General features: G+C 39.3%; 1 protein-coding gene across 1 annotated transcript in view; it reads left to right on the top strand.

Moving 5' to 3' along the window:
* LOC129728802 (uncharacterized) overlaps nucleotides 1–14713 on the top strand; it is a 625151-nt gene that overhangs the window by 208864 nt on the left and 401574 nt on the right. Inside the window, exon 2 of the mRNA XM_055687263.1 lies at nucleotides 12687–12766. Within this exon, the coding sequence (XP_055543238.1) occupies nucleotides 12728–12766 (39 nt within the window). The 5' untranslated portion in view covers nucleotides 12687–12727. The remainder of the gene's footprint in view (nucleotides 1–12686; nucleotides 12767–14713) is intronic.

The following is a 14713-nucleotide window of genomic DNA, read 5'->3' as shown; positions in this document are numbered from 1 at the left end:
TGGCTTGGCTGCACACAAATGAATATCGAGTTCTACTGCACTGATAGACGACGAGTGACCAGCGCTCTATTCATACAATGCTCGGTGCAGTACTGTTGCCTGTTCCAGCATGTTTTCCTTCAAGACATCAGTTTTATTAACATTAACATATTTATTAACAGCAGAACGTAATACTATCTGATAGTGAAGGTGGTTACGAACTCTCCGAAAAAGCTTCACCTTCAAGACATCAAAATAGTCTAGGCTCATGGAAGCTAACATTAGTTGACCTATTGGGACGGGGAGATTCTGTCAATTTTGTTTTGCCACTGCTATACAGGATATCACAGCAGGCAGTTGGTGTCTATTCATGAAGTCTGTGTCAGGCGTGCTCGCATATGATTGGTACATTGTTGGTGAAAATTCGACCTTGAAACTTTTATTCAATTTTCACTGTTTGACAATGAAGTGATAATAAAAATTGAAGAATCACAAAATTGTCCATCATTTTATCAATCCAACGACATATTGATTATTGTGATCCATCTTGTGGTTACATCAGTATAGCCGTTTGAAATCTTTCATTCCGACGTTACATCTTGGTTTTAGTTTTCGCGGAATGTATCTCGATATAGTGCGGTTAGACGTAGTCCTACGTCAAAAAAAAATAGTTTAGTATGTGTGTATGTATGTTCCAGTATGTATGTGTATGTATGTTCCAGATTTACAGCCAATATAACCATATCCGGATCTAGGATGATACTCAGGAGCTAAAATCGACCACAAATACCATTTTGAATTCTAAGATGGCGACTTCCGGTATTGGGTGTTATTCGATCATTTTCGGATGTTTCCCAGGAACATGTGCTTCCAGAAGAGGGAGGGGCGTCGAACAATCATGGACATATTTGTTACCTCTAAAAACATTCAACCAGAATGACGCTCAGAGGCCAGACATTTTCTTAAATACCATTTAAAAATCCAAGATGTCGACTTCTGGTTTGTGAAAAACAGCCCAAAATAACCAAATACCATCCAATATGAGCATCTCTGGAACCAGAATGATGCAATGAGCTAACAATTGACCTCAGGCACCATTTTGAATTGCTAAATGGCAACTTCTAGGAAACAGTCGAAAATGAACGAATAATACTCAATATTGATATTTCCGTAATCGAGATGATGCATAGAAACCAAACATTAACCCTGGATATCATTTTGAATTTAAGGACTACCACTTTTAGTTTCTGAAAAACAACCTAAATAACTAAATACCTCCCAATCTGGGTATTTCCGGTGTCAGATTGATGCTAGAAAGTCTGCTGAAAATTACCGAATACCACCCAATATGAATGTATTCAGAATTAAGGCGATGTACAGAAGCCAAAAGTCGAGGATGTTGTCATTTTGATAAAACCAATCATTTCAAACGATTTGTTATTTGACTTTGATCATATCCTATGGCCGATTCGTCGTGCATTCGCAGACTTTGAACACATCGCAAGGAATCAATGAATTTGGAACAATTTGGAACATTTGGAACAATCACTGCAATGAACAAAGATAATGAGCCATTAGGGCTGGGCAATTATCCTGTCAAAAATTATACCCTTATAAACCAATTCAAAATAAAAGTTAATTCACATTCTGTGCCGAACACGCATCAGTATAGGACGTGTTTGGTGATCGCTCCGATAGAATATAAAACAAAAGACGCGCGAGCAAGTGTTGGCATTGTTTGCCTGGTCGAGTGAAGGTTCAAGGTCGCCCGCCTTTGTGCAACTGTTTCGCATCGTGGCTGTTTGCTGGTGCGTAAGCCGATTTGGCTGCTAAGTGATTTGTGCTACAGCAGTGGACGAGAATCTCAACACAAAAGAGGAAAAAGAAGAAGCCAACAGTTGACAGCGAGTTGTGTCGCTGTGCTGAGTGATCACACACCCGGCTCGCTGCTGGTGGCTGTTTAAAGCTGCTGTATTGGTGCTGCTGGCTGTAACGGCTGCAGCTTCGACCGTTCGGACAACGAACCCTGCTGAAAGGAGAAGTAAAGAGGTACGTGTTCTGTCGGCGCTAGTGCGCTAGATTTAGCGCGATGGATGTAGATCCCTCGCCTCCCGTGCCACCATCCCCGAACCCCTCCGACTCTGTCCCTCCTGCCAACCCTTCCTCTGTTAATTCTCCAGTCCCCCCTCGACCCAGGCTTCACCCGGACGGATCTTAGGGCAGCTTTACTGTTTTCTTTCGGCCAAAAGCAGGACCGAAATCGAAACCGTTAAACATCCTGCAGATTTCGAAAGACCTGACGGAGGGGTACAAGGCCGTGACCGAAATCTCCAAGGTCAGACCAAACAAGCTCCGTGTCGTGGTCAGCGACCTGGAACAGGCCAACGCTATTGCTCGCTCCGAGCTTTTCACGTCTGTCGGTCGAGTGTATCTTGGCAAGCGGTTTTGGCTGCTTCAAAAATGCTTTGTGTCACGACGTAAAAGTAAAGATCATAGATTGCAAGCAATTGCGGTCTGTGTCTCTTGTCAACGGCACAAAAGTGTACACTCCGTCAGACTCGTTTCGTGTTACGTTTGCCGGATCTGCTCTCCCTAGCCACGTCTCGATCGATCGGGTTCGTCTGCCTGTGCGATTGTATGTACCCCGTGTTATGAATTGCACCAATTGCAAGCAGCTAGGCCACACAGCCGCCTACTGCTGCAATAAGGCACGATGTAGCAAGTGTGGAGAAACTCATGCGGACGATTCTTGCAGTGGAAATGCTGAAAAATGTATTCACTGCGGGGAAAATCAGCATGAGCTCTCCACATGCCCGGTGTACATGCAGCGCAGAGATAAAATCAAGCGGTCACTTAAGGAACGTTCAAAGCGATCTTACGCTGAGATGCTGAAGAAGACCGTAACCACTTCTACCATAACATCGAACCCCTTTGATCTGTTGTCCTCTGATGAAACCGATTCTGACGATTCACCAGCGGGAACAACTTATGCCAACCCTGGGGCGTCTAGAAAGAGGAAAAATATTTCCTCTCCTAAACTTACCCGAAAAGGTCCTAAGATTTCCCAAAGTGAAATGAAAGTTACAAACAAACCAAACAGTGCTGCGGAAAAACCGAAGCAAACTCCTCCTGGGCTTGCAAATTTAAAGTCCCAGAAAGAGTTCCCAGCACTGCCAGGAACATCTAAAACCCCAGTTGTTCCATTTGCACACCCAGATAATCAAATAAACTCTGGATTGGTGAATTTTTCTAACATCGTGGACTGGATTTTTGAAAACTTCAATATACCTGATCCAATTAAAAATTTCCTCACAGTACTTCTCCCAACAGTTAGATCATTTTTGAAGCAGTTGACTGCCCAATGGCCCCTCCTTGCAGCGATTGTATCCTTCGATGCCTAATTCGTCTGCGTATATGAAGGATCCTATCTCTGTCTTACAGTGGAATTGTAGAAGTATTTTACCAAAAATGGATTCATATCAAGTTTTGATAAATAAAAACAAATGCGATGCATTTTCCCTTCGTGAAACTTGGCTTACTTCAAATATTGATCTTAACTTCCATGATTTTAATATTATTCGCCTTGATCGAGACACCCCATATGGAGGAGTACTTCTAGGGATTAAAAAGTGCTATTCTTTCTATCGTATTACCCTCCCCTCGATTCCAGGCATCGAAGTTGTCGCATGTCAAATGACAATACAAGGTAAAGAGCTTTGTATTGCCTCAATATATATTCCTCCCAGAGCACAGGTTGGGCAACGGCTGCTCTTTGATTTAATAGAACTTCTTCCCTCGCCACGTTTGATTTTGGGAGACTTCAACTCTCATGGTGTGGCTTGGGGTTCCCCTTACAATGATAACCGCTCCTCTTTGATCTATAACCTTTGCGATGACTTCGACATGACTATTTTGAACAACGGTGAAATGACACGTATCCCGAAACATCCAGCGCGCCCAAGCGCTTTGGATCTATCCTTATGTTCGACGTCGCTACGGTCGGATTGCACATGGAAGGTAATCCTCGATCCTCACGGTAGCGACCATCTGCCTATTCTTATTTCAATTACTAACGGTTCAACTCGCATGCGACCAATTGACATTCCGTATGACCTCACACGGAATGTCGATTGGAAGTAATACGAGGAAATGGTTTCAAAAGCGGTCGAGTCGATTCAACATCACCCACCACTTGAAGAATACAACCTCCTCGCGGGCTTAATCCTCGACGCCGCGTTGCAAGCCCAAACGAAGAAATATCCCGGCGTAACGATCAAATAGCGGCCTCCAACTCCGTGGTGGGACAAAGAGTGCTCCGATGTCTACACGCAAAGATTCGATGCGTTTTTGGCCTTCCAGAAGGGAGGTATACCCGACGACTATATACGGTATTCGGAGCTTAATACCAAGCTTAAAAGCCTGGCTAAAGCAAAGAAACGCGGATATTGGCGTCGGTTCGTGAACGAGACGTCGAGGGAGACATCGATGAGCACTCTTTGGAACACAGCCCGAAGAATGCGGAATCGCGTAACGGTCAACGAAAGCGAGTATGTCCGGACTCTGTTCCTGAGCAAAACATTGTTCGCGATGCGTCTCCGGGCCACGACGCGATAGAATCACCTTTTACAATGGCAGAATTTTCAGTTGCCCTCCTGTCCTGTAACAATAACGCGCCTGGGTTAGATGGAATCAAATTCAACTTGTTGAAGAATCTACCCGGCAATGCCAAGAGGCGCTTGTTGAACTTGTTCAATAAGTTCCTGGAGCAAAATATTGTACCGCAGGATTGGAGGCAAGTGAAGGTGATCGCCATCCAAGAACCAGGGAAACCAGCTTCTGATCACAACTCTTATAGGCCGATTGCAATGCTATCCTGTATCCGGAAATTGATGGAAAAAATGATACTCCGTCGTTTAGACCATTGGGTCGAATCAAATGGTCTACTATCAGATACTCAATTTGGCTTCCGCCGTGCCAAAGGGACGAATGATTGTCTTGCGTTGCTTTCAACAGATATTCAGCTGGCGTATGCTCGCAAAGAACAAATGGCGTCTGCGTTCTTGGACATTAAGGGGGCTTTTGATTCCGTTTCTATTGACATTCTTTCGGGTAAACTTCACCGACAAGGATTTTCTCCAATTTTGAACAATTTTTTGCACAATGTGCTGTCCGAAAAGCACATGCATTTTACGCACGGCGATTTGGCAACTTTTCGCATTAGCTACATGGGTCTTCCCCAGGGCTCATGTTTAAGCCCCCTTCTTTACAACTTTTATGTAAATGACATCGACGAATGTCTGGCAAATTCATGCACGATAAGACAACTTGCAGACGACAGTGTAATCTCTGTTACAGGAGCCAAAGCTGCCGATTTGCAAGGACCATTGCAAGATACCTTGGACAATTTGTCTGCTTGGGCTTTACAGCTAGGTATCGAATTCTCTCCGGAGAAGACTGAGATAGTAGTTTTTTCTAGGAAGCATGAACCTGCTCAGCTTCAAACACAATTAATGGGTAAAACGATTTCTCAGGTTTTGGTACACAAATATCTTGGTGTCTGGTTCGACTCTAAAGGCACCTGGGGTTGTCACGTTAGGTATCTGATGAAAAAATGTCAACAAAGAGTGAATTTTCTTCGTACAATAACCGGACAATGGTGGGGATCCCACCCAGGAGACCTTTTAAGGCTTTACCAAACAACGATATTGTCTGTCATTGAGTACGGGTGTTTCTGCTTCCGCTCCGCAGCAAACACACATTTGATCAAACTGGAGCGAATACAATATCGTTGTTTGCGTATCCCCTTGGGTTGCATGCAGTCGACCCATACGATGAGTTTGGAGGTCTTAGCTGGAGTACTACCATTGAAAAACCGCTTCTGGAGCCTGTCTTCTCGCATTCTTATCAAATGTGAGGTCTTGAACCGTCCTGTGATTGAAAATTTTGAAAGGTTAATCGAACTTAATTCTCAAACCCGTTTTATGACATTGTATTTCAATCACATGTCCCATAATATTAACCCTTCTTCGTATATTCCAAATCGTGTCGACTTAAATACTAAAATATATAATCGCGTCAAATACTTCTGATTCTACTGTGTTCTTCGATACATCCATGATAGAAGAAACTCGTGGAATCCCGGATCATTTACGCGTGCAGCAGATCCCCAAAATTTTTTCCAATAAATATCGAAACATCAACTGCGACAATATGTTCTACACTGACGGATCACTTCTTGATGGGTCCACTGGCTTCGGTATTTTCAATAACAATTTAACCGTCTCCCATAAGCTTGATAATCCTGCTTCTGTTTACGTCGCAGAATTGGCTGCAATTCAGTACACCCTAGGGATTATCGAAAAAATGCCCACGGACAATTATTTCATCTTTACGGACAGTCTCAGTTCCATTGAGGCTCTCCGATCGATGGAAGATGTTAAGCACTCTCCGTATTTCCTGGGGAAAATACGGGAACATCTGAGTGCTTTATCCGAAAAATCGTATCAGATTACCTTAGCGTGGGTCCCTTCTCACTGCTCGATACCGGGCAATGAGAAAGCGGACTCTTTGGCTAAGGTGGGCGCAACAAACGGTGGAATTTATGAAAGACCAATTGCCTTTAATGAATTTTTCTCATTTGTACGTCAGAATACGTTCATCAGTTGGCAAAATGCTTGGACCAGAGGGGAACTGGGAAGGTGGTTACATTCCATAATCCCCAAGGTGTCGACGAACCCGTGGTTCAAGGGGTTGGATGTAGGTCGGGATTTCATTTGCGTGATGTCCCGGCTTATGTCCAATCACTATAGATTTGACGCGCATCTCCGTCGTGTTGGGCTCGGGGAAAGTGGTATCTGTGCCTGTGGTGAAGGTTATCACGACATAGAGCACGTTGTTTGGTCATGCCCTGTACACCGTGACGCCAGGTCTAAATTAATAGCTTCCCTGCAGGCCGAAAGTAGGCAGCCGGCTGTTCCTGTTCGTGATGTCTTGGCGAGCCGTGACCTACCTACATGTCCCTTATATACGTTCCCCTGAAATCCATCCACGCCCCAGTTTAATCCTATTCCCTTCCGCCTACATCCAACCAAACGACAAGAACACGTTAAGACCCCGGATCCGGAAACAGCAACTAGACCCGCACGATACTCTCAGGTCCCGAGGGAGACAACCCAATATGCCAGTCCGTAATATCTTGGCCCAGCAGCGGAACATGTGCTTACCTATGGCAATGAAAACCATCATACAGTAAACCAGTGCTTTTAATGCAAAATATTATAGCTTTAAGTTACATTTAGTTTCAGCTCGTAGTCGGCAGCGAGGATAAAAAATTTGCTCTTAGTTATTAAGATACTTTAGAAAGTAAGCTACCAGATATAATTGGCGCCGTTAAACATTAAATTGTATTTGTGCCGTGTCAAATAAATTATAAATTATAGATGAACAAAAAAAAAGTTAATTCAAGTCATGTCAAGTCAAGCGAGCTCAGTTCACTAGCAACAGGCAGTAGTAGCAGACAGTAACAGCGATGGCAGTGGGCAAAGGCGATTTGGAAATAGCAGCGGGCAACAACAGCGGCGGTAGTGGTTAGCTGCAGTTTCTACCTCTTTCAGTTCGTCTCCCCTTTGATCTGCGTTGGACCCCACCAGCGGTAATTCAATTCAGATATCAGATTCAGATATCGTTGGAATACATCCAGAAACTGAACAAGACTCGCAACGCCAGGTAGTTTAAAAGGCCACAATCATCCAGCGTGTATGTATATATAGGGTGTAGGCAGATATATAACGTGTGTTACTATCTGTAGCATGTGTTGCTACCTATAGAGCGTGTTGGCTAGCGTGCGTAGCTAGCTATAAAGCGTGTGCATGGCTGTGGTGTGCATGTGCAGGTCTATAGCGTGTTTGCCTAGCTACATAGCGTGTGTGCATATCTAGAGCGTGCGTGGCTAGCTATGTAGCGTGTGTGGCTAGCAATATAGCGATTAACATTCTCATATTTATTCGCAAATAAATTACCTCATGTTGAATTTGAATATCACAGTAAATCATTCAGAACTAAATAAAAAAATTGACATGCTGAAAAAACAATATTCAGTCGACAAAAAATGGCATTGACAAACATAATTAACCTTTTTGAGCTCCAACTAAGTCTCCAAGTTTACTGAGTGTATTGTAACATTTATTTGAAGAATTTTTGAGCCAGTGAGTCTGAATCACATAATCCTAACACATAATTCATACTATTTGCAGCAATCAGTTGTGAACTTATTTACGCTAACGCAAAATGCAGAGAATTGTTCGTATTAAACCTAATTAACCGGGAATGCACTATTTGCCCTCATCTATAACCTCTTCGTAGCCACTACCTAAATTAAGATATCTTAGTGCAATTTGATACAAAAGACAGCCTCAAAATCATTCAATTTCATTCTTGTATTTGATAAGGCAGCAAATGAAACCGCATAGCTGCACATAGCTTCTGCTGTAGTTCATCGTCGTTACCGGTGCCGGCTATAGAGGTAAACGTCATCTGGAGCAGAGAGACCATTAAGTTGATTAACCCCATTGGGTGTAATCCCAAACCTATTGCAAGAAATACATTGACTTGAGACAGGCTGTCGTATTCTACGTTAACTCTGTGGATGTGTCGTATAAACAACCTCTTCAACTACACTAAAGTCGCTTTTTACGCGGGGGATACGTGCCGCGTAAAAAAAACCGCGTAAATTCCGGAATCCGCGTGAAAAAAAAACGCGTAAATTCCGGAATCCGCGTAAAAAAAGTCGCGTAAAAAAACCCGTGTAAAAAAAACCGCGTGAAAAGCGACCTTAATGTATTTCTTTCTAAAACATGATTATTCTAACATGATCATTTTAAAATAAAATTCCCAATTATATTTATTTAATTTTTGCTATAAATCTTTTTTGCAGTGTATACTTTTTTCGAAAGGACAAAACTACTATTTTCGACTCTGCCGAAGACGTCATACCAATTAAACAAACTTTCCTGGCACAAAAATTATTTTTGTTTATTAATAGGTACCATTTTTACACGAGTTTACATTTTTCCAAATTTAATTTCGTTAAAAAAATATAACTAGAAAAGCTTCAACCAAATCGAAAATGGTCGACTAACATCGTTGTCATATGTGGTTTGAAGTTGCTTTACTGATCCTGTCAATATTCCCTTCGTAGTGTCGAGGCATTTGGGCCTCGAAGTAAAACCACAAACAATTGTCTACGTGGCGGTTTCACCCCATGTATAGTGGGCGGCTTTACCACCATTGGAACGGAACGAAAAAGTAGACAAAATAATAAAATTACTCACGGCTTCCGATATTTCCGAAAGGAGACAGATTAAGGAAACCGATTAAACGTATATTCACAAACAAAACAATAGATTTTTAGACAGAAAAACCATAGTTCCCGTTACCCCAAAACAATAGCGCATTGACCGATTGCCAGCTGAAAAAATGTTTTCGATTATTTCTGTGACCATTCGCGCACTATCAAAGCAGAGAGGGTGCAAAATGTTATGTAATTATATTGTAACTAGTTGACCCGTAGTGGCTAGCCACTTTTAAAATGCATGTTGGACTATTACTTCGACTCACTACAAATACTTGTATTTATTTTAAAATGATGAAGCTTCTTCAAAAAATCTAGTTTGGAGTCAAGATTTAACTATGACAATTCGACAATTCGATGCAGATGATCAACACTAAATTTAAACTCAAATGTTAATCTTGACGGTGAGAAACATCCTTCTTTCAGTGAATCATGAAAATGCTTGGATTGATCGTTTATTTGAAGACGAATGAATATTTTGCCTCCCATACGAAACCACTGCACAGAATATTTTTTTACATTATCTAACCATTTTCGAAAAAAAATTCTAATGATTTATCAAGCTGTATAATTAAAAAGAGTTCAATTTTTCAATTGTATGATGTTACATTTCAAGTAAATCTTACAAAACAAACAAAAACAAATGCGATCGAGAAAAACATAACAATTTGCATAATAGTTGCCTACGATAAAATACTGAACTACTCCAGTAATCACTCATTCGTGCAAAAGTTTGCCTCGTACTTTATAATAGTCGTGGCAAATAACTGGGTACTGACGTTTCCTTATCATTATTGGGTAGTTCAAATCACTCTGTGATACTCCGGTATAAACTCACACATTATCAATTTCGTGCATGAAAAGCCTGTCCCCGCGTTCCCTTGTTCCTGGTTTTAAATCTGAGATGTGTGGTGTAAGCCTTGAATGTGTATAAGGGTTTCAATAGGAAATACACTAAGGTCTTTTTACGCAGATTTCGAAATTAACGCGTTTTTTTATGCGGATTTCGGATTCTACGCAGATTTTTCAGAAAAGTCGTTTTTGACGCGGCATTTTTCAATGGTAATTCATTTTAAAATCGCTTATTTAGAATGTCTGAGGATCGTTCGTTTTATATTTTTCCTTGATGTTCAGCTCAGTTCGTATGTGCAAATAACACTCTGTTAATCCTTTTTCGGAAGTATTTAGCAGAAATGGTTAAAAACCTTTAGCAAATGAAGTTTTCTACGCGAATTTCGGAATTCGTGTGTTTTTTACGTCGTTTTCGGAATTTGTCTTGTCTTTTCTTCTTTTTGTGTCTTTTTTTTGAACAAATCAAATGCTTGGTTTTTGTAGGAAAGTACCTATGTTGGATTTTAGAAAAATCAAAAACTACATGGCGATATTTCAAACATCTAAAATAGAAACCGTTAATCAAATTTGATATCATGTTTCAAAGTAATGACAAATAATGTAAGCTTATACTGTATCTGTATTTATAAAGCAATGACATAATATCTTATTATTTAATAACGTATTGACTGGTGATATTTTTACATATCGGCCAATGAATTATCACTGTAACCGTACAGTTTGAACGTCAGAGTATAGTTAAAGGATTACGTTGGAGCTCTTGTTTTAAATAACCCATGATGTAATTGACTTTTTCATAGTCGGGTATGATCTTATGCCATCACTTAACAACCTAATTTTGATGAAGTTGTATGATGTTACAGGACTAACTGGATATGTTACTACGTTGACGTTCATAATCAACTGATAGTGGTTTGGTTAATTTCAAATCTCTGCGACATGCTGAATATTTATGACACTACGTTCCTTTTACATCCCGAAATCATCTTCCTCTGTCTTCAGCGAAACATTATATTTTTGGCGGTTTTTGTCGATGCAACTGGATCAGAACATTTAGCCATGTGCGAATAATAACACGTGTGTCTAAGAAAGTTAAAACTCAGTTCACTCTGATTTCCTTACGCTTCAATGGGTCTGTATCAGGCGAGAGGAGGTGTGTAGAGGACTAAACGCAATCAATGGTAACTTGTAGTTGCTACACATAAAAAAATAAACTTTGGTGTACCTTGCGTTTGGCGTGTGCGTGACCGCTGACAGCTTACGAAACTATATATATATATATATATATATATATATATATATATATATATATATATATATATATATATATATATATATATATATATATATATATATATATATATATATATATATATATATATATATATATATATATATATATATATATATATATATATATATATATATATATATATATATATATATATATATATATATATATATATATATATATATATATATTCCGACGTGTCTATATAGAAAATTTTTCAATTTTTATATAACTTGATGGTGAAACTACGGTGGGCGGTCTTGCCCCACTGGGCGCTCTTACCCTGTTTACCCCTATTTATGTTTTTTTCGCAATTTCGTTAGCTACAACTTTGTTGAAGACACCATTTCAATCAAACAATCCGCTTCTCTGATATAAAATACTCATCAGTCACACTTTTGGATAGGCATTTTTGAAACAGAAATCGTGAGTCTACATGAAGAACTGATATTAAAGAATGACCTTTTTATCAAAAAGGAACAACTGTGCAAAGTTTCATCGATAGCGGATATGATCGATTTGCGAAATAGCAGTTAAAAAAAAATGTTTGAAAAAGAGGGCTGTTTCCAATTTTTCGAAAACCTTCACCTTCGAAACATCAAATTGTTTTAAGTTCATAGAAGCAAACATAAATTGACCTGTTTGGATGGGGCGACTCTCTCAATTCAAGAGAATGTCACAGTAAATGGTTGGTGTATATTCATGTCGTCTGTGCTAGGCACGCTCGCGTGAGATTGTTTCATCGTTCGCGTAAATTTTTTTCTTGGAACTTTTTAATAATTTTTAACGCTGAGCAATGATATAATAACGAAAATTAGCATATTACAGAATTGTCCAACATTTTTTCTATACAACAACATGGTGGTTATGCTGTTATTGCCGTTTGAAATCTGACGGAACATTTGCCAGTTTCATTTGTAATTTTATAGAATGTACCCACAATCAAAGACGTAGTCCCAAGTCAAAATAAACAAATAAAATAATCATTTGATTAGAAGAGTATATGGTAAAATGGTAAAATTTAATTGGTTTTTGTGTAATCGTGATTAAATGAGATAAGAATATTCAGTCTAAGATTTTAAAACAGGGGTAATTAATTATATCTTTCAATCATTATCAATTAGGTTTAATATAAGAAACATTCAAAATTTGACACTATTTTTTACGAACATACGTTTTGCCTGTTTTTCTCATAATGTATCTGTTTATTTTCAGCTAATCGATTTAGTGCTTTACGAGAAATAGCCGAATGCAAAATGCGAGCACTCACAGCATTGGTAACAGTATTTATGTATGTAAGTTCTTATTTTCAGTTATCTATTTAGTTTTGTACTAAATGTTTTTAAAGAATGTAGAATGAAAGTTACAGAAATTCTATCAGTGACTATAAAACTGTATTTTCTTTTCAATATATTTCTATGTATTTAAATTCCCGTTACTTTCATTCCGTTTTCTTTTACGTTGCATAGTTATTTAACAATTACTGAACAAAAAAGAACAAGACTTAGATTTTACCGAAACGTATGTTGTGTTATATCACATACAGACGTTTCTGCAAGAAAAATTCCACGTAAATTTTTAAACAGAATCCGTTATAAATTATTTGTACACTAGCGCCGCATGGCGACCTAATTGTTACAACAAAATTTGTTGGCAGGTTTTTAAGACTGGTGTCGTTGGTAGCGCCATATTGCAACGTACTACTAGTACTGTACTGCCATTGTTCGCATAACAGTCCTATGTAAAATTTTTCTTGTTTTTGCGGGAATGGGTCTGTTTGGACACAATATAGCATGATACCCTAACGATAAGTTTGGTCCATACACTCACGCTCCCATTAGAAGCATCCGATCAGATCTCACTCTCCCGTTATCAGTCATATATATATCGTCCACCCGACGCGATAAAATAATCAGATATGATTAGAATAAGCCAGTTATCTCACAACCAACAGTGCGCGCAGATCGCAAATAATTCTCCACCGATACGGAACAAATAAACTTATAGTCGCTTTAAGCAATTTGTCGCTAACTGTCGTTTTTCAATAAGTGAAAATAAGTTTAACATTCAGTTCACGAGTCCGAAATCCGGTTCCTGTCGAAACATTTTTTGGTCCTTCGAACCGGATTTCTGGAACAATTTTGTGATAAAAGCGATATGAAAATCGCATAAAAGAAACAATAACCAGTGACCTATGGACGAACAACAGAATAACTTTTGGATTTGTGCAATGGAGTTTTTATACCAGTGCCAGTTTTGTTGAAACGAGCTGTTCCTGATTTGTTGCAACGAAATTCGCCATTTTGGAGATCATCAACCGAACACGTTCCTGCTACAAAGGCTGATGCAAGCGGTATTCACACTAGCCGCAACAATAGCACCAAAGCTGCTGTAACCGGGGAAGTAATTTGCATGATTTGTATGGTGTGGTAGGGTGGCTTGCATGATACGCTACCGAAAAATTGCATGTGATGAAATAAGTGGCAAAAAATTGAAATTTTACCATTGAGTGTATGCTTTCTTCTGGATGGAGCCCTGCATTTGAGTTAATTTCGCCCCGGGTTCGGTGGTTGGTCTTAGAATTGTTGGCTTTTTCTTTCTACAGTTGATTGTCTGCTTTGGTTGTCAATTTGCCGATAATTTCGCCAGTCGCACGGGACGTCGAGTCGATTGTGAGTGATTTTCTAAAAAAAAGTAGGAGGTTGTATCCAAGACACGACCGCATAACTGACGTAGAACTACGCACACTATTGATGATGATGATGATGATGATGGTCCCGCCACATACCCCTACAAAGGTTTGAGCTGGACGATTTATCTAAAGATAATTAATGTGGTCACATTTTAATCAGTTATACAAAACAAAACAAAAAACGAACTGATTTTACCTCCAGATATAAACTTTTTCAAAAACTGTATACTTGATTCATAGAGCACATAAAACTAGTACAGGGTTTTCATGACCTTCAGCCAGACCAACCACAACTATTTCATGATTTTCTCTAAGCATTCAAATAACAATTTAAATTTGCTAAAAGAAATGATTTATATCTGAAAACCGCGCGCGAGGCTCAAGCTTTTGTAGTCTCTTTCTATTATTTTCAAAGCTACAACAACATAAACGAAAAAAAAATCCATCATCACCACCGTGACGAACACAGGAGTTTTGTTGTTAAAAATTTAGAAAAGTCCAATTTAATATAAACATATAAATCAAATTTTACAACACAATCAGATCCGTT

The sequence above is a fragment of the Wyeomyia smithii genome, chromosome 3, assembly GCF_029784165.1.
Source record: "Wyeomyia smithii strain HCP4-BCI-WySm-NY-G18 chromosome 3, ASM2978416v1, whole genome shotgun sequence".
NCBI classification, from domain to species: domain Eukaryota; kingdom Metazoa; phylum Arthropoda; class Insecta; order Diptera; family Culicidae; genus Wyeomyia; species Wyeomyia smithii.
This window is presented reverse-complemented; position numbering and strand designations above follow the sequence as displayed.